The 27,853-nt window shown below is 40.9% G+C and overlaps 1 protein-coding gene and 1 long non-coding RNA gene across 6 annotated transcripts in view; one reads left to right on the top strand and one right to left on the bottom strand.

Moving 5' to 3' along the window:
• The window catches only part of Spata6 (spermatogenesis associated 6), a 109,192-nt gene extending 106,249 nt beyond the window's left edge, over positions 1–2,943 (bottom strand). For 4 of the 5 annotated variants that reach the window (XM_006503347.4, XM_006503348.4, XM_030253731.1 and 1 more), the window contains exon 1: positions 2,637–2,943. Coding sequence is in view for 2 of the 5 variants with exons in the window: in XM_006503346.4 (XP_006503409.1) it covers positions 2,637–2,664 (28 nt within the window). In the remaining 3 variants the exon portion in view is untranslated. The remainder of the gene's footprint in view (positions 1–2,636) is intronic. The other variant, NM_026470.3, reaches the window with a different exon arrangement.
• Positions 1,545–27,280, top strand: Gm33192. The gene is made up of 2 exons (XR_376552.3): positions 1,545–1,677; positions 27,206–27,280. It is a non-coding gene; the product is annotated as a predicted gene, 33192 (long non-coding RNA).
• Positions 27,281–27,853: the final 573 nt, after the last annotated feature.

Here is a 27,853-nt window from a genome sequence, read left to right as displayed (position 1 = left end):
AAATATGGCATAGTACTCATCAATGTTCACATGAGAATATTTAAGAAGTATTTTTCACACTATGTCTCTTCAATTTCTAAATTTTCCCAAGGTGACATGCCCCCTCTACATGATTTCAGTATTAGTCTAGACTTAATGCTTGTAAGCTATTATGAACCTTCATTTCTAAATTTCCTTTGAGTGGTAGATTATAATGCTAATAAAAAGAATGAAGGAAAGGAGGGGAAAGGGGAAGCAGGCCAAAGTGAGCTTTTAAGCAGTGGTTCTCAACCTGTGGGTCCTGACAGCATAATGGCCCTTTCACAGGTGTTACCTAACACTCTCACCATCGGAAAACGCAGATACTTACATCATGATTCATAACAGTAGCAAAATTACAGCTATGAAGTAGCAACAAAAATAATTTTATGGTTGGGGGTCACCACATCCCCATAGTGTGAGGAACTGCAGTAAATGGTTGCAGTATTAGGAAGGTTGAGAGCCAGTGTTTTAAAGTGAAAGGGACTAAGAGACCTGTGAGTTTCCAGCTGAGTTAAGTCCCAAGTACTGACTAAATGCTATTCGTTTTCAGGGATTCATTATCTCTTCTGTATTCTCTAATAAATGTGTTATTTGCTATTTAAAAAAGTATATCTGTTTATATAATGACAATGATTACCTAGAGCCACGAATAAGTGTGTATATATTTGTTTATAGCCCAACAATGGCAATAGTTACCTATAGTTATGAATAAGTGTGAAAAACTGGTTTAACATAGAGCTTCTCATATTACAGTTTTGACCTTTATATAATGCAAATGTATAAAACATTTAAACATAAAATTACAACTGAAAAGATATTTAAAATATTTGTGGACCTATGACTTCTCTCTTCAATTAAAACCAAATTAATCTTGTTTAACTTGTGTGGTTATCAATGGTCCTTTTTGCTTCTTCTGTACATGAGAAGCATTTAAAAGGCTTAAGCTGGTTAGAAAACATAGAACAAAGAATAAAGAGATGAAATGGAATGTATTGGAAGATTTGAGGAACTATAAAATATTGTAAGTCAAATGTTTATAAAAGTAGGAATATTTGCACCAGGATACCTTGGCGATACAGCTATCCATTTTCTTCAGTAAACTGTATATTAAGAAAGCAGCATAGTGAAATAAACTGTCTCTGACTCCCTTGGGCTATAATCACAACAGAGTACTTCCTCTTAGCAAAGGATTGGCGACCAGGGCAGCCAGCCTGCTAGGCAACTGCAGTCTGTCAGGCTGCTAATCCATTGGTTACAAAGAGAGGAAGCAGCAGCCAATGACAAAGTTATGGACTGGAGTTCATTTTTTACTCACTGCTCTGAGTTTGGCATATTTAGAAATCATTATGCATTATTTTGGTAAACTAATCTTACTTTGCAAAAAAGCATTCCCAGAAAGTCAACTTGTGATGCAAGCACTAAGGACTAGGGACAGTATAGTTTCTGAATAAAAATTCCTGCCTCTTAAACATAAGTCCCAGAAACTTGCTAGCTCTCCGCCCCTGCAGCTCCCTGCCCCCACCCAAGCTTCTCCTTAAGACTGAACAAAAGACTTGAAAGAATTTTGTGACTTCTATGCTGGTTTAAGTTCAGGGCTGCTGCAGCCACAAGGAGAGGAAATGAAGGCCAGAAAGAAGTGAGTGCAGCAAGCGTGGGGTAAGTGCAGAGAAAAGCTTAGTTTGGAGGCCAACAGGGGTGGGGGTGGTAATGCCAGAGAGCCCCTTGGGGCAGGCCCAGAAAATGACAGGGAATATGTACTGTTATCCCTACTTATGCAGTGATACCAACAAGTAGGCTGAGTCTTAATGAGGGCATTTCAAGGATAAAGGCGTGAAAAGCAGCAGAATAAGAAATTGAAGAGGTTCTCCTAGAATGCCTCTCCTCTAAGGGGAGAAAGGGGGTCTCTTGGGAATGACACTGAAGGACTTCAAAAATCTCTGAAGGAGACTGCAGTTATCAAAGGGAGTTGGGGCTTCTCAACACCCGGAAAGACCTCAGCCCCTCACTGGATGGCAGGAGGGGCTCCCCACCTCAACTAGATTTACTGAAGGAGGCTGGACAGAGTCCCCTGAATTGAGAGTAGATGAGTGGAGTTACAAGCTCCAAGCAGTAGTTGTCCGAAAAGCTGACCAGGTCTTTCTTGGGAGGATTGGAAGGATGCAAAGTCTGGAGTGTTTGGGTACTGGAGGGAAGAGCTGAAGTGGCTTCTGAGGAGTTGGGTTTATTCTGAGAGGAGAAACTAAGAAAACTTGGTGCAATGACGTCACAAGTAAGTTGTTTTTGGAGTTAGGGACTCCACCATGACTGAAAAGGCGTTCCTACTTTAACTGGAAGCTAGGGGAAGGATCTGAAAGCGGAAATGCTACACACCCCAGACTGGAGCAAGGGTTCAGGAGTTCCTCACCAAAAGAGTAAAGCAGAATTCAAAGGAACTACTGCCCCAGGAGCGGAACTCCGAAGTGGTGAGGAAGAGATCCAAAAGCACTCCAACTGGAAGTTGGGGTGAGGCCCCCGAGAGGCTGGAGTGGGAAAGCACTGGAGATTTCCAGGAGTCCCCCAGGGCCGGGGGCGGGCAGCGGACTTGGAGGCTGAGGCGGGACAGGGCCGGTACTCACAGAGCGGATCTCCAGCGCCAGGGCGCATTGCAGCGCCTTCACCTTCGGCATCCGCGCAGGGTAGGGCGGCGGGGAGGGACCCCGGCCTCCGGCCCGACTACGGCGGGAAGACGCGGGGCGGGACGAGGGACAGGGAGGAGATGAGGTGGCGGCGGAGGTGGCAGCTGTGGCCCCCAGGCCGGGGCCCGCGGTCCAGCCTGGGTCCCGCCCGAACAGCAGCTGAGCGCGGGGCGCGGACTCGTTGTCATGGCAGCCTGGAGGGGCGGGGCCGGAAGAGCCACGCCAAGGCCGGACACTACGGAGCAAGAGGCAGTGGGCGGGGCCCGGATTGTGGTGGGAGGGGCTTCAGTGGGTGGGGCTGAGCGGCTCTTCTGTGACGTAAAGTTATGAGTGCAAATCATAGGAAAGGGAACAGCTAGCTGTGCTGTGGGCCTCAACCCAGAACTGAGAACCCTGGGTTTCATGAGCAAATTCAGTTAGGAAAACTGAAACTACAGGCTGACACCTGTAGTTTCAGTTTTCCTAACTATCCTATAATTAGTAATCTTCCTTGAGTTTGTATTTTATGATACAATTTACAAAACCAATATAAGAAATAGGAAAATATCGCCCAAGACAAAGGCAAAACAGGGCTGGAACCCAGGATCTCTCAAGTAAAATCCCAGACGCCTTCTGGAATCACTATTATGGTCCTCTTATTAGTCACTTGTTTTGTGATTCTCTGTCAGTGTGCCCCTATTTCCTTTCAGGATTTCCTGTCTAGTTCACCACTACGCAAATCTCAATGCCTGTTGCCCAGGCTGAACTCTCAATAACAGACTCACAGAATAGAGGAGCCTAGCCATAGACCTTCAAAGATAAAAAGAACCTAACAAACTGTCGAGTTAAAGTCCATGTTAAAGTTAATTTTAATACATTAACTTTAGAGCACATTCTAACAATGGAGAGGAAAGTACCTGTGATTTTATCACCCAGTTGAGAAACAGGATGTTACTGAGCCAAAAAAAAAAAAAAAAAAAAAAAAAAGAAAAGAAAAGAAAAAGAAAAAGAAAATGCCTTGAGCATTGCCTTACCAACTTTTCCCTGATAGTAAACCCTGCAATGACCTCCATTACTGTAAGTCTTCTATGCATTTCCAAACTACATTCTGCTCAATTTGTCTTTTTTATGTTAAATAGATTTAATACTTATATATTCTGTGATTTGTTTATCTCCTTATGATACAGAAATATACAACGACTTATGTGTACATTCTTTATCCTATGTACTTTTGATGAGCACTTGTATCGTTCATATTTTAGCTTTCATTAACAATACTGTTATGAAGGTTCTGAAATATGTTAGCAACTGAGAGGTAGTTCAGCAATTGAAAGCACGCTGTTCCAGAGGACTAGAGTTCAATTTCCAGTACCCACGTTGGGCAGCTTACAGCTACCTGTAACTCCAGCTACAGGGGATTTGGTGTGACTTCTGGTATCCTGATAGACTTATGTGTATGTATACATGGAAACACAGAGATAAATAATTTTTAAACCTTTAGAATATGTCTGTTAATATATGTGTATGTATTGAGTTGGAAAGCCTGTGCAGGCTTTGCACATGTGGGGTCTTTAGAGTAATACGCAACATCTTCCAAAGCTGCACCAATTCCTGCTTCATCAAGAAAAATATGACTGCTTTTTTTTCCACTTTTTGCACCATGGATGTTTGCACTTTTAGTCTCTGTATTTCTGTTCATCGTCATGCTTTAGTCTTGCATCTCTGACTACTGCTGAGCTTGAGTGCCTTTGCAGGGTTTCATTAGCAATCCACTCTCTGGAAACAGCCTCATAGCTACAATAACCATTTTGATTCGATTGTTTCTCTCTTTGTTTTCCTTTTAATTTTATGTGTTCGGATAATCATTTTGTCTGGGCTCTGTGTTGCAAATATACTTCTTCCTTTGTGCTTGATCTCTAATTTCTCATGTGCATGTAGAGAGAATATCTTGTGTATTGTATGGATGCATCGACTCAATTTAAAAACCTATGACCTATGGCTTAGGCAGGACATAGAAGGTGGAACATTCAGAAGGCAGAAAGGATTCTGGGATAGAGCAAGGTGCCAGAAGATTTACCCGAGAAGATGTGATAAAATGTACACATGTACCTGAGCACAGATAACCAGCCATGTGGCACAATGTAGGTTAAAATATTTGGTCATTTTAGTTATGATCTAGTCAAAGAAGAGTATATGGCCAAGGTGTTTGTAAATATATTTGAGTCTAAGTCTTATTATTAGGAGCATGAGGTTGGGAGGAAGAAGACAACCTCAATTTTACATGTACAAATATGTTTATGTGCGTGTATTCAAGTGTAAACAAATCATTCCACTGACATCTGAAGGTCACAGCTCCACATTCCTCCCAACATTGCATTATTGAGCTCTCTTAGTTGCCCCAACATGGACAATACCATCTTGCTTTTGATTTTGTCAGGTTACTAGTGAGCACTCATAGCACATGGTTTAATGAGTACAAGAATTTCTTCTATATTTAGTGTAAATTACTATTTTGAAAATGGGGTCATTTTTCTGATAGTAACCCTGTGTATCTGATTAATTAATAAATTCCATTTGGGGCATTGCAAAAATCTCTTTGTCAAAGAATTATAAGTGTTGCCCAGATTTCTTAATTAATGGGAAAAAGAAACATCTAAATTCATTATTACCAATCAGCAGTCATTTTTGTCTTATATCTGTGTCTCTTAGTTAATGTTCAATTGCTGTGATAAAACGCCATGACCAAGGCAGTGTATAAAAGAGAGTGTTTAATTGGGTCTTATGGTTTCAGAGGCTTAAAGTCTATGATGGTGGAGCAAAGGCATGGCAACAGGAGCAGGTGAGAGCTTATATCTTGATCCTCAGGTAGGACAGAGAGAGAGAGACAGAAACAGAAAGACAAAGACAGGTAAAGAAGAAATGGCACAAATCTTTTAAAACTCCAAAGTCTACCGCCAGAACACACCTCCTCCAACAAGGCCATGCCTTCTAATTTTTCCCAAACAGTTCCACTAACTGGTTACCAAGTATACAAACATATGAGCCTGTGTGTTTTTTCTTTCACAATCACAGTTGGTATTTGAGCTCCTCACATTTTAAGAAAACAACAGTCTTGGGGTTTCTTTTTAAATATAATATGTTTTTCCCACGAACATTATAGTTTTACTTTCACATTTTAATACTGAGTAAATCAAGACTTGTTTCTTGTACATGATATTAAAGTAAGCCATGATCCAGTTTCTTCCCTAACCAGACTAAATTACGTTACCTGACAGGGTCTACTAAATGTTCAGTATTCCCTCATACTTGGTGGAACCACCTTGTCATATATTAACTACTCAAGTTTGAACTTCAAGTTTCATATTATGTTGCAGCGTCACACTTGTTATTCTTTAAAGCACCATACTGACTTATTACTCTGGTTTCTTTTGTGGTGGGTTTATTTTTATAAATTAAATATATTATTTACTCTATTTTAAATCAAAAGTATTATTATTTATTCACAAGGCTTAAGCAATATTTATTAAAATGTATTATTGGTTGTTCTATTTTCTAATGTGTTTTTATTCTTTGAGAAACTCACACATGTATGCAATGATCATATACATCCCAACTTCTCCCCAAAACTCCTTCCATATCCCCCCTCTCCTGACTAGCTTCATGACTCCATTTTATTTGCTTGCTTTAAGTCACTAACCCAATAAGTACCAGATATGGATGGGTGTGGGGAGAAACCTTGGATCCCAGGAACCCTACTAGTAGCCATGTTCTTGGAGAAGAATGATACTACCTTTTCCAGCAGCTATGAGCTGCTAATAACCCATTAGGAAGACATGTGGCCTTGGAAATCAACAGCTCATCTGTAAGGAAAGTTTGTCTGATTAGGACTTTTCTTGCTACCCAACGCTGTTGTGAGCTAATGAATGTGGCAGCCATGTCTTGTCCTGAAAACAGCCATTCACAGCACTCCTCCCTAACATCAGCCCCTTACATTTTTTTTCTGCTTTCTCTTACACAATGTTCCCTGATCCTTGGAGGAGGGTGTATGTAATAAAGATGTCCCATTTAAGACTGAACATTCCACTTCTTCTTCTGAGCATGTTGACCATGCATATGTCTCTGCATTGACAGCAACCCACTGAAAAAAGAAGCACCTCTGAACAAGGTTAGGAGCAGCCCAGGTCCTGTCAGATCCAATCTCTACCCTGGGTGGGTCTGCAACTTCACTGCTCCGGCTTCCTGATGTCTGGCTTTCGTTATTTCTTTTTATTGTAGACTAATTATATTGAGTTCCTCGGATAGTCCAGTTGGAATTTTGATTGTAACAAATTAAGCTGTCTTGCTATTTCAGGTAATTAATATATTTGTATTGATACTAATACATGCCAAAGACTAGCTTTGACACCGAAGGGTAAACTGAGGCAGGCAGCCAATGAGGGTCAGTGCTGATGCAACTGATAGGTGTTGCTGCTGACAGCAATGACGAGGCTGCTGCTGCTGGCAGCCAGTGATTAGAAAGAAAAAAAGGGAGTAAATTCACAAATATATATATATATATATATATATATATATATATATATATATATATATATATAGAGAGAGAGAGAGAGAGAGAGAGAGAGAGAATAGTTGAAGCAAAGACAGGCTCCAGCAACTTCACAATACAAATATATACATACATGCATATATACAGACAGACAGACAGACAGACATCCTATTCACACATTAAATGGCTGGAACAAAGCTCCAACAAGAAAGCTCCAAGCATTTCATACAAACGTGTATATATATAGACATACATACATAATTGGTAGATGGAGCAAGCTCCAACACACTCCCAGACAAGCTTTACATATACACATACATACAGATTTGAATGATAGAACAAAGTTCCAACACATTCTCACACAAACTTTACATATATACATATATTCACACATGTATACATATAGACGTACATACTTGGAAAGTGAAAGGAACGAAGTTCCAACATAGTCTTACATAAACCTTACACATATACATACATATGCATAGTTGATGTGTGGAAGGAACACTGTCCAAACAACTTTATTCTTTCTCCCTTGGTTTATATATCCCAGCATACTCTTTCAAACACTATAAAATTACAATGTGATTACATTTTAGCTTTCTTTTAGTAAATGATTATGAAAAAACAGTATGTTCTCCAACACCTTTATAAGAAATAACATTACATAGTCCAGGTAAAGAAAACAAATTATTCCCAAAACCCATATACATTCAACAGTAAGCAACTTGTTATAGATTAACAAAATGTGGGCAAGCAAGGTAGTTTCCTCAGCCATTTTCTCTTACTGGCAGGCAGCAATTTGCCGTTACAAAGAAAGGATCAATTATTTTATTACTTATCATTAAAAGTAATCTTATAGGAATTTTAAAATAATCACAAATTTAAATTTTTATATAAAAATCTGTCATATCTACTATAAATCCTCAGAATGTATATCCACTCATCAGAAATTTTTATTAAATCATATTAGGAAGCTGGGGGCAAAACTGGGCACAATCACCAGTCCAGCCTCAGTGAGAGTCACGTCAGCCAGTGCTGCCCATTGTTCTTGTTCCCTAACCATAAAAAGTCCCTAGCTTAATTAATAAGAGCATGCCTTTCTGAACTTCAAATTGTTCCCTAAGATTTTCTACATCATCTCAACCTAGCTTCACAAACCATTTTATTTTTCCAAATGCTTTCTAAGGGTGGTGGTCATTGTTGACAATCTATATCTCTAAGTTCTTTCCTAAGGTGGTGATTGAATCATTAATCTGCTCCAGCAGCCATGCCCAAGGAAAATCAAGCACTATTATTATGAATGCCAATGATACCACCCAGTGAGGTACTGGAAGTCCCCTCTAGAATTATATTATCATATAATTCTAGATTAAGAGGGATGTGAGGGCAACAAGCAGAACAAAACTCCATAACAGTATGAAGTCCTCAGGACCTGTGGTCATGCTGAGGCCCACCTATTGTGACTGTGCTAACCAGTGGGCTGCATTTCATGAGTTCTAAAGCCATTTGCTGTTCCTCCTGAAAGGCCCTTGGCAAATACATCCAAGAGCATGGGTTGTATCTCCCTTTGCTAGATCATACTATGTGTCCTTACCAAAATTTTCAGGTTTTCTTCACAGAAATTTTATAGCATTTCTAGGCATTTAACTAAGTTTTTTTTTCCTTTATAGTAATGAAGATCAATTCTTAATTTTTCTTTATATTTACTAGTCTGTTACCATATATATATATATATATATATGCAGAAATGTGATCTTTACAGCTTCACCTGCTAATCTGTGGAAATCTTACTGATGAGTAGTTTCTGTTTGTCCTATTGTTGCTATTGATATTATTCATACTCTACTAATGTTTTTATTGCTGTCATAACAAGTTACCACAAACTAAATGGTTTCCAACAACTCAGATTCGCTCACTTACAGTTTAGTAAATTGGGAGTCAGACACAGGTTTTGCCGACCTAAACTCAAAGAGAAAAAAGCCATCAAGCCTGGCTTCCTTTCTAAAAGCTCTGGCAAAGTATCTACTTCCTTACCATTTTCAGCTTCTAGGGGCCTCCAGCATTCCCTCCTACCATCTTCAAGCAGTTGCAAGTCAAATATTCCTCATTTGTACTCGCTCCCCACCTCTCTCTCCCAATTGCACAGATGTGGTTTTGTCTTCTGCCTCCACACTAGGGTGTAGGAACTCTGCCAGACAGCCAAAATGGGGAGCACTAGACTGCATTTACTTTGTGCCACCTCAAGGGCTGGGCTACAGGGAAGCACCTATAGATACACAGCTCAGGGGTTGGGAAAACACAGCCTAAGATATGGGATGCCCAAGCTGGGGTTCGCTGACTCCTAGACGTCCAGTCACTGCTGGAAATAGTGCAGAGGAGCCAGGAATGGAAGGTCGGTGGTCCACAGGCCTGCAATGAGGATCCTGGGCTGGAGTGGCTCCCAAACTCCTGGACATCCATATGCTGCTGGGCCATAAGAAGTTTGGTTGGGTCGAGCAGGCTGAGGAGCAACGTGGAGGGGAGGGGGACTTCTGATTAGCTCATCAGTGATTGTCCTTAGCTTAGAGGTGACTGGGAGTGTAGAGGGGCCTTCTGCAGGAGACTTAGATGGTGGGGCTCTGTAGACAAAGGCTTCCTCCATGCTCCCTATGGCAGTTCTTGATTAGAGAGACAGTTCTTGTTTCCAAACTGTTTTGTTGTTGTTGTTGTTCATCATGGAAAATGGGTACATGCCGCCTCCTCAGGATGGACCAGAGACTAAATAAATACCTTTTGCAGGAAGGAATGTCAGGGAAGGGAAGTTTATTGGCTAACTCTCAGGGCCAATAGATATCTCATTAGCATTGAGAACTTTGTTCTGATCTATGATCATAGGTCCCATTCCTATGTAGGGAGGGTGGTCATGTGACAGGGGCCTGGTCAGAAGCAGGTGAAGCTCCTAACACCATCTCTGGGTTCCAGGACTTCCAACACACTCAACCTTAGCAAGTTTCCTGGCCCTTCTACGGCTCCACACACAATCCCTTGTTATATTGGATTTAGGCAAGCAAGATAATCTCTATATCAATCTGTAACACAAATTTTTGTTTGTCCATGTAAAATGGCATCTTTATAGAGTCCTGGTGTGTTGGTCAGTTTTTTGCCAATTTGCCACAAGCTAGAGTCACCCTGGACCTGAATTGAGAAAAATCCCTCCATCAAATTGGCCTGTAGCAAGTCCATAGCAGCATTTTCTTGATAAGAGTTGATATGGGAGGGACCACCCCACTGTGGACAGTATCATCCATAGGTAGGTGATTCTTAGTAGTATAAGAAAATACGCTGAGCAAGCCATAAGGATGAAGTTGTCTCACTTAGGGCTTTACTGTGAAGAGGCACCATGACCAAGGTAACTCTTATAAGGACAACATTTAATTGGGGCTGGCTTACAGGTTCAGAGGTTCAGTCCATTATCATCAAGGTGGGAACATGGCAGCAACCAGGCAGGCATGGTTCAGGAGGAGCTGAAAGTTCTACATCTTCATCTGAAGACTGCTGGCAGAATACTGACTTCCAGGAAACTAGGACTAGATATTAAAGCCCAAACCCACAGTGACACACCTATGCCAACAAGGCCACACCTCCAAATAGTACCACTCCCTGGGCCAAGCATATGTGATGACCCCACAGGTGCCACAGGTGAGCTGGGGTTCCTTACATTGTTGTTTTGTTTTGTTTGTTTGTTTGTTTGTTTGTTTGTTTCACATTAAAATATACAAAAGTTAACGGGTACGGCTAAGAAGATTGTTGAGTCAGAAAAGAGATGACCTGATCCCAGCATACACTCACAAAGCCATTTGTGGTAGTATGTTCCTATACTTCCAGTGCTGAGGGAACAGAGGCAGGTGGCCAGCTTGTTGATCAGCCAGCCTGGCCTCTGTGGCAAGCTCCAGATTCAGTGAGAGAGCTTGTCTCCAAACAAGATAGAGAGAGATAGGGTAAGACATGGAGAGATTATTGGCAGAATCTATCCAATTGTGTGTGTTCGTGTGTGTGTGTGTGTGTGTGTGTGTGTGTGTGTGTGTGTGTGTGTGTGTGTAAAATAAACATGTGCACAATATGACATATAAATAAGAGAACAAGAAAGGCTAAATATTAGGAGGTAAGGGAGGACTAAATATAGGTAGTGGATCTGAGTTCTGAAAGAGGATATAAAGTTAATTGTTTTTCTAATTATAATTATATCAGATTTTTTTTCATTTTTGGGGGGTTTGTTTGTTTTTGTTTTTTGTGGGGGGTTGGGTTTTTTTTTTTTTTTTTTTTTTTTTTTTTTTGGTTTTTCGAGACAGGGTTTCTCTGTGTAGTCTTGGCTGTCCTGGAACTCACTCTGTAGTCCAGGCTGGCCTTGAACTCAGAAATCCGCCTGTCTCTGCCTCCCAAGTGCTGGGAATAAAGGCGTGCGCCACCACGCCCAGCAGATTTTTTTCATTTTTAATGGTAGATAAGTATGTAAAATATCTTCAATAGTGAAAGTGTAAAATCCATTGTGAAACTCTAAAGAGTTCATTGTTATGTATAAAGTGTGGGTCTGATCAGTTTTGATGTGCGGTGTTTATCTTATTTGCAAGTTTTAAAAAATAAAGTTTAAGACATAAAGATTAATCTCTGGAGAGTAAAGCCCATGGATAGACACACATATGAAAAATTACACTCTCATAGACTCTCACACAGACATATACAGACAGAAAGACACACATACACACATATAGATGCTGAGTGGGTTCAAATGCCCTTTATATACTGATTATTGACATGATCAAATAATCAGTTGTAACCATTTATAAAGTAAATTGTATTAGTAGATTTTATACCTGTCTGATCAAATAAGGATGCAACCATGTGCAGCCTACAGCTCTCGGAGGCCAGAATTCATTCCTTTTCCTATAACCTTCCCCCCTTACATTCTACAGAACACATTTTCTCTTAAATTCTCAAACATGTCAGACATGGTGATATACATTGTTCATCCTAGAACCTAGGAGGCAGAGGCACAGGCAGACAGCTCCAGGCCAGGCTAGTGTAAGTATCAAGGTACAGACCAGTCAGGGCTATATAGTGAATCCATTTCTAAAAAATAAAATAATAACCTTTATTTCTCAAACATAATTACAGTATATACAGCTTTAAAGTCATGTGTGTGTGCATGTGTGTGTGTGTGTGTGTGTGTGTTTGTGTGTGTGTGTGGTGCATGCATATGTGTTGGTGCTCACTCAACTATCCAGGTATATGTGGAGTACAATTGATTATCCACATTGTTTTATGAGACAAGATCAATCACTGAGTCTGGAGCCCTCTGTCCATCCACACTGCCTGGCTAGTGAGCCCCTAGGATCCACCTGCCTCTTCAGTACAGGAGTTACACAACCACATCCAGCCTTTACATGGGTGCTGGGGAATTTGAACTCAAGTTCTCATGTTTGTGTGTTAAGGTGTATATGGTGTTCCATGGGCAATTATGTAGAGCCCTTTCGCTCCCTCTTTCTACCTTTACCTGGGTCCCAGAGGTCATTGGGTCATCAGGCTTGCACAGTATATGCTTTTACCCTATCAGCCATTTCACTGGCTCCTGAGTATTTTAATAACACCGTTTAATATTGAACTCTGCTTTCTTTGACGTGTTGATTCTCATGTTAGCAGGCAGTTTAATTACTGCCTGCATATTTTAAAGCCGAGTAGATATAATGGTATACTTTGCTAATGGAGAGTCTATGCTGTTTCTAAAGCCTCCCCCCCTACACACACACACACACACACACACACACACACACACACAAACTGGTAGGATTTAACTTAGTTTCATGTTTCCCTCTGGATTTGCCAGGTTTGTTTACAGGCTTTGCTGAGATGAGTCTACTGTAGACCACACTTTGTTTGGACATGGTTTCCATCGCTGAAGCCAGCTTTTTTGGCTTACCAGCCAAATGCCAGTAGTAGTAACTACAAGGTCTCCATAGATGGCCTTGGCTAGCCTAGCTCTCTTGTAATCCTTGGGCAGAAAAGAAAGCAATATGCTGGACAAAGGGAAAGTATTTTCTGCCCCCCACCCCACCCCCATGCTTGATCCAGCCTTATTTATTTATTTTATGTATATGAGTACACCATTGCTCTCCTCAGACAGAAGAAGTGGACACTGGACCTCATTACAGATGGTTGTGAGCCATGTGGTTGCTGGAAATTGAACACAGGACCTGGAAAGTATTCTTATAATCTAGGCCATATCTTTTTTCCTCCTAGAAAGCCTGCTCTTGGGGAGGCCAGTGACTCCAGCAGAATGACCCAACACCCCAGCTGAGTACCCTGTGGGGTGCTGTAGCTGTAGCTAGCGAGTAGTGAGGTACATATAGGCAAGACCCCATCCTCTCTGCTGAAGCTTTCCTGGGTCCTGGATGACAAGCTTGACACCGATATAGATTTCTGCTTACACTTCCTGCCCATCCACTAGCAACAAGCTTGATTTACCTAGTGTCTTCTGAGAATGATCTGTTTCATTAGACTGGGTTGGGTTTGTGTAAATCTAAGGACTTCTACAATTACAAATGATTAGGGGATGGGCACAGTCTGTCTGTTTGGGAATGTCCGAAGTTCCATTGTGCCCTAACACAGCTGATCCTAAGTATTTCTATTCTGTTTCAGTCCTGAAGAAGCTGCTACCTGGAAAGCCCCAAGGGGTCCCACTCCATTCAAACCAAATTTATTCCTCTGCCTTGAATGTTTGAGGAAACCTCTCTTAGCTTTCTGGGGTTCTCTCTGCACAGTTCATTTTTCTCAGATTCCTTGAACTAAAGATGACAATACCCCCCAAACTACCAACCTGGCCTTGCCTCCTCAGTTCAATGGGGCCACAGTGTAGTGCTTGGATACCTGCTCTCTACACTCACTACAGCTAGGAAAGTATTTTTCCACAGACCCTAAGATTCACACTGTGATCAGACTGCTGCTGCCTGAAATCCAGTATTCAAGACCAGTCAATCTGTGCATTTCTTCTAAGTTTACATTTATTTAAAGCAGGAGAACTAATCTGACCCCAGTTATTTGAGTTCAAGGAGTGATACCAAAATACTGGAACCATTCTCATATCATATTAAAGATCTTTCACCTGGGTACATGTTAGCAGGCAACTTTTTAAAATTAAATGGCATGTTCAAAAGAAAGTTTAAAATAAGTGTTTAAATTAAATCTGTCTTGGTAATACATGCTATGGGACACACTAAGAATTCACACTGTTAAACATCTCTAAATGGTTAGGCTTAGATTTTTAACCCTTTACTAACCTCTTTTTGTAATTGAGCACCTAGTTTTAGAGATACACACACACACACACACACACATACACACACACACACACACATATATATATATATTTTCATTTAAGTTAGACCACATAATAAAATAAATCAAATTATTTCTAAAATTCATGAATTTTCCTCCTGCTAAGCACAATGGTGTATGTCTTTAATAGCAGCACTCAGCAGAGAGTCAAGAGAATCTTGAGTTCAAGGCCACACTGGGCTATGTAGTGAGGCCCTGACAAACTAAATAAAGATTTTAAAAGATTAACCCCCTGCTCTGTTTATGGTGATGTTTGGCCCAAGAACCCAGAATTCATGTTGTGTTTGTGATGGCTACTTGATACAGTCTGGAATCTCCTGGGAAGAGTCTCAATAAGTGTCTGTCTGCATGATTTTGGCCTGATGGTGTATCAGTAGGCAATTGTCTTGATCATGTTAGCTGATATAGGTAGACCTAGGCTAAAAGTGGGTACCACCATCCCTTTGGACATGGATCCTGAGTTATACTGAGAGTAAAAAAGAGCTGGGCTGCTGTCATGTGTACATTCATTCTCCCTGCTCTTGGTTAAGGATGGGATTAGCTGCTTTAACTTCATGCCATCTTCACTTCAATGATTGGCAATGATGGACATTTTTGAGCTCAAACCCTTTCTCTAAGTTGCTTTTTGAGAATGTTTTATCATGGCAACAGAAGTAAAACTAAAACAACAGTGTATAAGAAGAGAGGTGTGGGGTAGCTTTCTGGAGACTTGGTTTTCTATCCATGCTGAGCTATTCTATTGACTCTAACTCTACTCTGGTTAGATCACTCACTCCTTAGGCTTCACTTTCCTCACGGTGAAATGGGTACCATAACAATTCCTACCTCACGGGGTTTATGTAAAGTTAAATCAAGCACTAAACAGTAAAAGAAATTCCCTGTTGACTGAAGAATGATTAAATGTTTTATCATGTTCTTTTTCAGGGGTTTTACTTACACTATAGTCTTTTAAAAATATCCATGGGGGGAAAAATCTTCCGATGCTTCAAAATAGTCTAATTGTCTCACTTTACAGGTCAGAGGAAGAGAAAATACACTTAGAGATTAAGTTAACTTGGCCTAGATCTTGTCCCGAGATTATAAGTGCCTACTGGACAGCAGTAGCTACTAGGCTTTCTTTTTGTTTTGTTTGTATTGGAAAAGTTTGCATGCAAAATGTGCTTAATTGCAAATGTGTTGAGTCAGCAGACATTGGGGTGGGGGTCTTTGGTTTCAGCCTTTAAAGTCAACCTAACATGGGACTGTTACTACCTTTGCCATCTGCCAGCCCTCTGACCTGGTCTCACCCACCCTATGACATCAGGAAACAACTGCTTCCAGACAGGCAACAGGTGAATTCTCTCCTTTCTATTCTCACATCAGCACCGCCCATGTCAGAAGTCTTCTGAAGGCCACCAGGCTCAGTTTGAATTCTATGAGTTAGCCTTCAAGCCAAGGACAGGAGCATCCCTGCCTCAGCCCAGAGGTGGCTTTGTGTGCCACTCCTGTCCCCCTGCTGTGACTGACTCTAGGTCTCAGCACTTTCTTTTGCCTCTGCATTAAAGTCAGGTGCTAGTCCCTAAACCCTGGCCATAGAATGTTGGGAAAAGATTCAATGTGAGAGGCAGTACTTTTAGTAGTGATATCTCTGGAAGACTTAGTGCAGGCAACACTAAGACAGAGATGGCAAAGCTTCAGAACTTCTCCTTTTTCCCTGCATGAAACTTTCTAGGAAGCAAGTCCAGTGGAAAGCATGAATCCTAATCTCACTACCTCATTTAAGGAACACTTTGAGAGAACTTTTCCTTGTATGCCATCTACTTTGCAATTATTTGAAGTGAGGATGCTAACTCAGAATAGCCAGACAATCAGGGACATTTTTAAACACCTCTCTGGATGAATGACAATTATTCGAATTCAGTATCCACTAAGGGAACTAAACTCTAGCAAAAATTGTCTTCATTAGTAAAAAGATTATTGACAGACATCATCTCTATTCAATGGTATTGTGTATCGGGTGCTGTACAAGCTACGTTAGGAACATGATGATTTACCACACATGACTCAGCAAGTGTTCAGTATTCCCATTTAACCAAACAGGAAGAAAAGTTCAAATAAATCAGTTTTCTCAAGAACAGTGACAATAGCTAGCACCGCACGGATTTAAAGTTATGACTTTCTTAGTTCAAAGGCAGACCTCATTTTGCTATAGAATGATGATTCAGTATTGTGCATTTTAGTATTATCAGTAACAAATATGTCAATTAGGTAAGGCAAAATACACCAAATACTCCTGATGACTGTGGTCATTATTGTATTAGTATTATCACAGAACAGATGTCGTACAAATAATTTTGTTATCTTGTACTTGAATAGAATTCTATTGTAAAAAGCATGTTCCTCTCATCTAAGTTGATCATTCTATGCACCCTAAAGTAGAACCATTTCTAACCTTTAATGCTTTGCTTACTTTTATCACTAAGAATGATTTCAGAAGTCTCCAATACAGTTTGTGATTAAAAGATAAAACAGAGCCTGGGAAGGTGACCAAGTCAGTGAAGTGCTTGCCACATAAGCATGAGGACCTGAGTTTGGTCCTGAGTACTCACATAGTGTAGTGGCATATCTGCAACCCCAATGCTGTGGATACCAAAACAAAAAGACTCCAAGCAGTTTGCTGGCCAGCCAACTAGCCTAATCAGTGAGCTGCCAGTTCAGTGAGAGACCCTGTCTCAAAAAAAAAGGTGGAGAGTGATAGAGTTAGCAGTGTTGACCTCTGACCTCATGAGGTCATCCACATGCACACATGCACATGAACACCCCTATGAATACAAACATGTACAGACACACTCAAACACACTGAGTCAGAAATCACTGTGTTGTAAGAATTTTCTCGTACAGAGCGGTATGAATTTTACCCTTCGGAAAAATGCATTTGGGCTTAAGATGTATTCTACTGTTACAGGTAATAATAGATACCCAGAAGAATGCTTTGTTTTATTAACCTTGTCTCCCTAAGTAAGACACTAGCTCAGTCAATAAGAATTAGATTTTCGTTCCTCTGGCTGAGCTTTAGAAAGTAATAAGCCAGTGAAGGATCATGTCCACGTGTCTATGTAACCACCTCAGGGTAAACAGACATGAGTAATGGGCCAGAGTGGGAGTGGTGGGAGTGGAAGAAGACGAAATTTCAAATCCTGGTTACAAGCCACTTTTTTAGAAGTTGGCAGGATTTCTGACCTAGCAAAGGGCCTCAGGAGGCCCAGTCCTACTTTCTCCATTACAAAACAAACAGAAAGCCAGCTGATCAACACAGTTCTCTAAAACCTGGCCTACATTTTAATTAATGGAACAAATCGGTGTGATTTCCTGTGGTCTTCATGAGGTGAGACTAGGATTTTAACATATACTATGCATAACCCTGTGAAGGCACCAGGTGAAGGCAGCTGTCTATGTGGTAATGAAAAAGGCTTGTTCTAGATGCTTCCGTGGCTATGATAAAACACTGACAAAAATGACCTGGGAGAAAGGGTTTATTTGATTTCTTGGTTACAGTCCACAATCACGGAACTTTGGGGAAGGAGGTAGGGGCAGGAACTGAAGCAGAAGCTTAGATTGTATTACATAAAAGAATGCTACTGGTTCCCCATAGCTAGTGCGGCCTCTTTTTTTTCTCTTCTCTTCTCTTCTCTTCTCTTCTCTTCTCTTCTCTTCTCTTCTCTTCTCTTCTCTTCTCTTCTCTTCTCTTCTCTTCTCTTCTCCTCTCCTCTCCTCTCCTCTCCTCTCCTCTCCTCTCCTCTCCTCTTCTCTTTTTTCTTTTCTTTTCATTCTTCTCTCATATATTCCATCCTAATTGCATTTTTTTCCTTCTCTCCCATCCCCCAGTCTCTCCCTCCCACTTCTCCTTTTCCCCAGATCTACACCCTCTTTGGTTATCCCTTCCAGGGATATTAACCAAATATATCAACCTGTTTTCTTAAACAGCCCAAGACCACCCATCCATGAATAGCACCTCCCACAGTGGTCAGGGAACATGAACATCAATCATTAATCAAGAAAATACCCCTACGACTTGCGCACAGAGCAATCTATTGAAGGCATTTTCTCAGCTGAGGGTCCCTCTTCCCACATGACTCTAGCTTGGGTCAAACTGACAAAAACAAACAAACAAACTAACTAACAATAAAAACAAAAACAACCACTAGTCAGCATAGACCCTTTGTCAACGTGACACACACACACACACACACACATACACACAAACACTACTATTAAGTCATAATCTTTCCTTTCTTGTTTCTCCTCAACATATCATGTCAATATCACAATAAAAAGTATTTGTTTAAATACTTTAAAATAAAATTTAAATACTTTAAAATAAAATACTTTAAAATAAATATAATAAATAAAATAAAATAAAAAACTGTTTAAATACTTTAAAATATAATAAATTTAAAAGTTTTAAATACTATAAAAGTTCAAAGTCTTTAAACAATTCAATGTCTCTTTTAAATGCAATCTCTCTCAACAGTTAGCTCCTGTAAAAAAAAAAGTTACAAATTTCTTACTCATGAGAGATTAACCAAGAAAGATACAGCCATAATTAAATCTAAGTGAAACTGAATCCCAATGGTAGAATTAGCTCAGTGTCCATCATCTGAGACTTTCTCATAGTCTTCTAGGGTACAAAGAATTTGGGACGCTCTGCTTCTGGCATACATAGCTTGTTTAGTAAGTGAAGGCTGACTCCACTCCTCAGCTGCTGCTATTCTTGGTGGTCATCTCACAGTCCTTGTGTGGGGTGGTGGACTGTGAGAGGAAGCCTGGTAAGGTCAAGCTAAGGTTTGAAGCCCTAAGAACCCTGAAGGGACCATACGTGCTTCACCTGCTCCCAGCACCAGGCCCCTGTCACTGTCACGTAGCCACAGCCCCCCATAGAGAGAATTGTGGCCACCAGTCATATATGGGCAACACCCCCAAGCCTCTTCTTATGTAAATGAAGCATCTCAGGCCAAGACAATAGGAAGCACCTACTGTCAGACCCAACCCATCCCAAAACTGTATATAACTGTATTATTCCTATCCAAAAGGAATAAGTGTGTGTGAGAATTACTCCATCATCTGAGAGCATCTGTCACAAGAGCTGAAGCACTGCCTGGGAAGAGAACATGCTCTTGAAGCTTTCGCCACCAAGCAATTCGCTCACCAGCCAGCCCAGCTCAGTGCAGCCATTGCAGCTTCTCAGAGCAGCAACTTGTACCCTTTCTCCTTCACTTAAACCTTCCACCGGGCTGGGCCAAAGGTCTTCACAGACAGCCTCTGGTAGACAGACTGACATCCTTGCATCTCCAGTATTCTGGGGCCTCTACTGAAACCAAGGCTGCACTTTCATTAGTAGTCTCTCCAGGATGCTCTTCAAGGACTCCAACCTTGCCTCATAAGGCCAAGCTTCCACTTCTCCCCATGTCCTCTCTAAACCCTGGGGACTCCACTACAATTTAGGTTTTACCAATGGCCTCTCCTGGCTTCTCATAGTGCTCCATCTGATCTCCACGACCGCTTTAATGCTGAAGCTCTCCTGCCTCGAAATCAGTAATATGGGAGACTCTTTTCTTTTAAAAATTTATTTTATGTATAGGAGTGCACTGTAGCTGTCTTCAGATACACAGAAAAGGGCATTAGATCCTGTTACAGATGGTTGTGAGTCACTATGTGGTTGCTGGGGATTGAACTCAGGACCTCTGGAAGAGCAAGCAGTCAGTGCTCTTAACCGCTGAGCCATCTCTCCAGCACAGACTCTTATACATTGCAAAGTTCAGCTGACAGTTTGAGATGCAATCATGATCCCCTCTGGACCACAGCTTCTGTGTGCTGAGCCCAAAGAAAGACTTCTAGAAAAGTTCAACTCAATGGTGCTTCTTATTAATCACAGATGAATTTTCAGCTCTAGCTAATCCCAATAGATAGTATCAGTAAAGCAAATGTTTTACTTCAGAGGTGCTGGTCCATTGTTAATTAAAGCTGAATCTTCTGCCCCAGCGGTCCAGAAACTAGAAATTCTCAGTTCAAAACATCATGCAAAGAGCCTAATAATAGTCTTTACTTCACTCTGAAACTTGACAAGCCAAGTTGCAATCGCTAACATTTCTCTCAGTATTCTTATCTTCAAAGCTTCCACAGAGCACCCCACTAATCTATAACACTCAAGGGTCTTTCCATCCCTAAGTTCCAAAGACCTTCCACAATCCTAAAAACAGCACGTCTGTCACAGCAACACTCCACAAATCTGGTACGAATTCCTGTATTAGTTTGCTTTCAATTGCTGTGATAAATACCGTGGCCAAAACAATTTGAGAATAAAAGGATTTATTTTCATTTACAGATTACAGTCCATCACAAATAGAAGGCAAAGCAAGAACTCAGGAACCTGGAGGCAGGAGCTGATGCAGAGGCCATGTGAAGGAGTGTTGTTTGCTGGCTTGTTCCCCATTATTTGTCCAGCCTACTTCCTTATACAACCCAGGACCACATATCCAGGGGTGGCTCCTTCAGTAGTGAGCTGAGACCTCACACATCAACAATGAATCAAGAAAGTATCCCTACAGACTTGCACATAGTTCAATCTGATGGAGGCGTTTTCTTAACTGAAGTTCCCTCTTCCTAGATGACTCTGGCTTGTATCAAGTTGACAAAATACCAACTAACATTACTCCCAGGAAGAAAACAACTTGGCCCTTTGATCTCAGACTTCTATTAAGCCACTCAGTCTATGGTACTTTGGATGACAGTCCTGGAAACCTAGTACAATATTAACTCTATAAAAAGTCCATTGAGTTTTTTTTTTTAATCATAAAATAACTCATCCTCTGAACTATAAACTGTAAAAGTAACTTTTACTCTCCTGTAGTAATTGTCATTGCCAAAGGCTTACCACCTCTGTGTGCTAACCTTGGCCTAGTCATGGAAGTGTCTAGCCTCTGTGCAATCTTACCTAGACTTAGAATGTTTTCAGAATCTGAGACTTGCTGCTGAATAAACTCACCCCTTCCTAGTTCTCTCTGATCTTTGGCTGGCTGGTCAATTCGACTATTCTAGTTCAAAACTCCTCTCCTTGCTAGCTGGTTCAATATGGCTGGTTCAATATGGCGTCTCTGCTTGGCCTCAACTAACTTTGGTAATATGTTCTAATCTTCTTGCTCCTTCTTAGCCCTGGCTTGTTCTGTCTTCACCTATGTCTAGCTTATTCTCTCTTTACATCCTGTCTCTGTAAAACTGTTCAGGTAAAATTGTAAAATTGTTCTCTCTCTCTCTCTCTCTCTCTCTCTCTCTCTCTCTCTCTCTCTCTCTCTCTCTCTTTCTGCTGCCCTCTCTTAAGTAGCCACTTACTCTCTGTTCTTATGAGAATTAGACATATCCTACTTTGTCAGGTCTATCTCTGAATCATCAAAGTCTGCCACTCAATTAGACATCAGTTTCAAACATAGGTGATAGGTGCTTCCTTCTACAAACTAACTTTACCTTCATTGTTTGGTTTAAAGGTGTGTAGTAAGGGCATTTCTGTATTTCAGAAAGAGGAATTAAAGGTTCGTGCTAAAGTTAAGTCACACCACAAATAGAATCAGGTTTTCCCAGTAAACACAATCTAGGGGTTCACAGTGTGATCAAATATCTTGCAACAATAAAGATTATTATGGGCTGCACCTCTCAGGATACCAAAGGAATTTTAAAAATTATAATAGCATGAAGCATAAAAAATAGCAGAAATTCAAGTAAAATGCTCTTACTTGCAAATAGAAAATTCAATTACCTACTGCTTACAAAATGAAGATTCAATTTTCTCATAAGTAAGCCCACAGTTAGTTGGTAGCAGGCTGCTGCAGAACCTTATTATGTTTCAAAGTTCAGGTTTTTTCCATCTTTCCATTTTATGAACTGTGGCACTTTTTTATTATTATTAAGGCAGTTTTGGACAATTTTATCCATGTATATAATTCATTCTGGTGACTCATGTCCCCACACTCCCTATTGATCCCTTCTTCCCACATCTGTCCCTGTCCCAGATTTATGACTTCTGGTTTTATTTTCCTTCCAATTTAATCTAACCAGAGCTATCTGCCTGGCCACTGAACTGAGACTATCCATTGGAGCCTGATGGAGTTAACAGGGGATATGAAGCTGAAGACAATGACTCCCTCTTTCCCTGAATCAAACAGTAGGAAACCATGTATCAGTGAAGGGAGCACCCCTGAGTCTCTCCTCCATCCAAACTTTGCTATTGACAGGGCATTTCGTATGAAGACACAGTGCAGCCATATGTGATTGTTAAGTGTAGAACTTGTTTTAAAGAACTGCTTACTCATTTGGAGTTCAGTTTTGGATTTTATTTATTTTCTTTCTTTTTTTTTAAATTGAATATTTTATTTATTTACATTTCAAATGTTTTTTTCAGTTAATATTATTTTTATCTATTTATTTTTTATTAGATATTTTCTTAATTTACATTTAAAATGCTATCCTGAAAGTCCCCTATACCCTCCCCGCACCCTGCTCGCCTACCCACCCACTCCTGCTTCCTGGCCCTGGCATTCTCTGTACTGGGGCATATAATCTTCGCAAGACCAAGGGCCTCTCCTCCCAATAATGGCTGACTAGGCCATCTTCTGCTACATATGCAGCTAGAGACATGAGCTCTGGGGGTACTTGTTAGTTCATATTGTTGTTCCACCTATAAGGTTGCAGACCCCTTCAGCTCCTTGGGTACTTTCTCTAGCTCCTCCATTGGAGGCCCTGTGTTCCATCCAATAGATGACTGTGATTATCCACTTCTGTATTCACCAGGCACTAGCATAGCCTCACAAGAGACAGCTATATCAGGGTCCTGTCGGCAAAATCTTGCTGGCATATGCAATAGTGTCTGGGTTTGGTGGCTGTTTATGGGATGGATCCCCAGGTGGGGCAGTCTCTGGATGGTCCTTCCTTCTGTCTCAGCTCCAAACTTTGTCTCTGTAACTCCCTCCATGGGTATTTTGTTCCCCATTCTAAGGAGGAATGAAGTATGCACACTTTGGTCTTTCTTCTTGAGTTTCATGTGTTTTGCAAATTGTGTCTTGGGTATTCTAAGTTTCTGGGCTAATATCCATTTATCAGTGAGTGCATATCATGTGAGTTCTTTTGTGATTGGGTTACCTCATTCAGAATGATATCCTCCAGATCCGTCCATTTGCCTAAGAATTTCATACATTCATTGTTTTTTTATAGCTGAGTAGTACTCCATTGTGTAAATGTACCACATTTTCTGTATCCATTCCTCTGTTAAGGGACATCTGGGTTCTTTCCAGCTTCTGGCTATTACAAATAAGGCTGCTATGAACACAGTGGAGCATGTGTCCTTATTACCAGTTGGAACATCTTCTGGATATATGCCCAGGAGAGGTATTGCAGGATCCTCTGGTAGTACTATGTCCAATTTTCTGAGGAACCGCCAAACTGATTTCCAGAGTGGTTGTACCAGCTTGCAATCCCACCAGCAATGGAGGAGTGTTCCTCTTTCTCCACATCCTCACCAGCATCTGCTGTTTCCTGAATTTTTTTATCTTAGCCATTCTGATTGGTGTGAGGTGGAATCTCAGGGTTGTTTTGATTTGCATTTCCCTGATGACTAAGGATGTTGGACATTTTTTTCAGGTGCTTCTCAGCCATTTGGTTTTCGTCAGTTGAGAATTCTTTGTTTAGCTCTGTACCCCATTTTAATGGGGTTATTTGATTTTCTGGAGTCCAGCTTCTGGAGTTCAGTTTTGGTTTTCATTTATTTTAGTTCTTTTTTAAAAATTGGATATTTTATTTATTTACATTTCAAAAGTTATTCCCTTTCCTGGTTTCCCCTCCACAAACCCCCCTATCCCATTCCCCCTCCCACCCACCCACCTCACCTGGCATTCCCCTACACTGGTGCATTGAGCCTTCACTGGACCAAGGGCCTCTCCTCCCATTGGTACCAGATAAGGCCATCCTCTGCTACATATGCAGCTGGAACCATGGGTCCCTCCATTTGTACTCTTTGGTTGTTGGTTTAGTCCCTGGGAGCTCTGGGAGTCTAGTTGGTTGATATTGCTGTTCTTCCTATGGGGTTGCAAACCCCTTCAGCTCCTTCAGTCCTTTCTCTAATTCCTCCTTTGGGATCTCTGTGCTCAGTCTAATGGTTGACTGCGAACATCCACCTCTATATTTGTCAGGGTCTGTCAGAGCCTCTTCATTTATTTTCTTTAGGGATGGCATTATGCTGGTTACCTTTAGGTTTTGTATCTATATTTGTACCAGGAAAAAGGAGAAAGTCATGTCTATGTGCTGTAAACCTCTGCAGCTCACCCATTATCCTGTATGTTTAGAGGAAGCAAGCTAAAGAGGCAATATTTCAGAAATAAGAAAAGGGTATCTACGGTTGACTCAGTTGCTTTCAATCCTAACAGAAATAAATATCTATAGAAAAAAATATGTATAGATAGATGCCTAGGCTTCATACTCAAAATTTCTGTGTGTGTGTGTCTGTGTTTGTGTTAATTTGTTAGGTAGTTTCACTGAAAGTGCAATTTGTGGACAGGTTGGGAACCACTGAAGTATATAAAGTTTAGTCACCTAGAACAAAACTGAGATTCAAATAGAAAGCAAAACAGGAAAAGTAATGGGTAGTTACGGGCAGACACAGCTGGAAGTCATTAGCTCAGGAGAGTATAAGCCAGGCATGTTAGGGAATATTAAAATCCAAGGTTAACATGGCCGAACAATCCCTTTCTTATCTGTATCTTTCATGCTCCATTTTTTCCTCTTCATCTCCTTCCTTTCTTTTTCTTTCTCTCCCTATCTAACCCCCATCTCTCTCCCACCCACTACCCATCTCTACCATTTGTCTCCTCCCTCAGTTTTGCACATCTTCAGAATCAGATCATGAACAAGACTAAAAATATTGTCTTGGAGCTGGGAAGGTGGTTCAGTGGTAAATGCACCTTCTACACAAACATGAAGATCTGAGTTCAGATCCCAGCATCCACCTAAAAAAGCTGCACACTTGTAAATTCCTGTGTTGTGGGAACAAAGACACAAAAGGATTGCTGGGGTTTGTTGATCAGGCATAGTAAGTGAATAAATGTTGAATTCTAGGTTCAATGAAAAACCCTGACTCAAGGGAATAAGGCTGAAAATGGTAGAACAGAATACTCAATACCTTCTTCTGGCCTCTGTGTTCACATAGTCATAGATACTGTCACATACTTGCACATATATCACTCCCATCCTACACACAGAAGTATTCTTTATCAAACAAAAACATATTACTATCCCATTAGCTCCCAGTGACATGTGTTCCCAGTGACAACCTATTACCCAGTGTGCTGCTTCTGTATAAGGTGGTACAGCTATCCACTGCTTAAGAAGGTAAGTGCATGAAGCCTGGGTACCAGCTATGTCTTGTTTTGACTTGATAAAGAGAGAAGTGCCTTTTCTAAATTCACATGATGACACTACAGAGGCTTCTGGGGCCCTGGCAGTGGGAGACTTCCTTTATGTTCTAATATGGCAGTGGCCATTATAATGTTCTTTACCACAATGAACCAAAGACTCAGCCCAGTCGTTACTATATCGGTTTAGAAACATTAGAGACACTTGGAACCCGTTTGCTCCTTCCTCTTCAGGTCTTCTTTTTCTCCAGGTTTTGCAGCCTTGGTATAGCATGGTTCAGCAAACTTAGCCACTTCTCAGCCACTTTCTTCATGCTCCATCATCAGTGTTCCTCTGAAGCAGAAGTACCACTACATAGCCTGGACAGTGTAGTAGAGACAGCCTGTATAGGCATAGTGTGGTTTATTTTTGTGGAAAATAAAAATCTCTCCTTACAAAATCACCTTGCCATGAGAAAGACATGGGCAGGCACAAGAAGTAGCCTCACAGTTCGATGTCATTCAAGCCACTAGAGGAAAGAATTTCAGAAATGTGTTGATGTCCCTTAGTGGCTTGGACTATCATGGTTTCGATTGGAAAACCACCTAAAGTGCCTAGTGCATTTGGAAATTGGTCACTAGTGACCTTCAACAGATGTTTCACGTAATAGATGAATATGAACAAAAAAAATCAAATAATATAGCTGAGATTGTATGAGTCAGTATAGGAAAAAGGCAAGCCCCTAGGTGTGTGTGTGTGTGTGTGTGTGTGTGTGTGTGTGTTTGAATGTGTGAGAAAGTCTGGATATGAAAGAGTGAGTGAGTGTATGATTGTGTAAATGTGAGTGTGTGAGAGAGTCTGGATACGAGGATAGATAGATAGATAGATAGATAGTATGTGTGAGTGTGTATGTGTGTGAAAAGGCTTATTGCTGAGCAGTAGAAAGTCAGAATCTATGTCCATGAATCAGGAGGGTGATTATTGGAACTATATTCTGGAGGATTTTGGCTACTCTGAGGCCATAGGCAAGAGGAAAGAACCACCAGACTGGCACCTTCCTCAAAGTTAGACGGAAGACCTAATGCACATTTGAAAAGCAGAGACTACACTGAATGAAAACACAGAAAAGCTGAGAGATTTCTTTTATGAAATGAAGTAATGTCAGTGCTTATTTGTCCCTCTTCCTGTCTCTCCTCTCCCTTAGAAAATGTCCATTGACGTCATGCCACCAAGCATGCTGGATTCAGAAAACAAAATAAAGCTTTTGTTCAGTGTGGCAGAGAAGACCCATATCTTTTCTGGTCTCTCCTCTCCTTCCCTCCAGTGGGACCCAGTTCAGTACCATGCACAGAGAAAAGATCGGGAACACTTTATACTCGGGACCTTGAAATTCTATTTCTTTTTAAATTTACTATGTGTGCTTCATTCCCTAACCATTTCATCCAAGCTGTACAGACAAGTATAACTTAGTGGGGAATATAGGAAGAAAACAAGGAGCAAGTGTAAACCAAGTTAGTGGAATAGTTAGGTCAAGGCAGATAGCTTAATCCCTCTCTTGGAAGGCACTATCTTGCCTTGTATGAATAATTTTATAACTTCCTTGAGGATAAAAGTAGGATGGCCTAACATAGTTTAAAAGAGGACAGAAAGGCTGAGGAGTGCAGGACTTGCTGTGCAGGCATGAGGACTTGTTTGGTTACCCAGAACACACACATAAGAGATGGCCATGGTTACAAATCTGTAGCCCAGAGACAGGAGGGGCAGGGCTGGAAAAAACAGATCCCAGGAGCTCAATTGGTGGACTAGTCTTGCCAAAGCAGTCAACACTTGATTCAGTGAAAGACCCAATCTC

This window comes from Mus musculus, chromosome 4 (genome assembly GCF_000001635.26).
Source record: "Mus musculus strain C57BL/6J chromosome 4, GRCm38.p6 C57BL/6J".
In the NCBI taxonomy this organism is placed as follows: Eukaryota; Metazoa; Chordata; class Mammalia; order Rodentia; family Muridae; genus Mus; species Mus musculus.
Note: the sequence above shows the minus strand (reverse complement) of the source record. Positions and strands in the feature narration are given on the sequence as shown.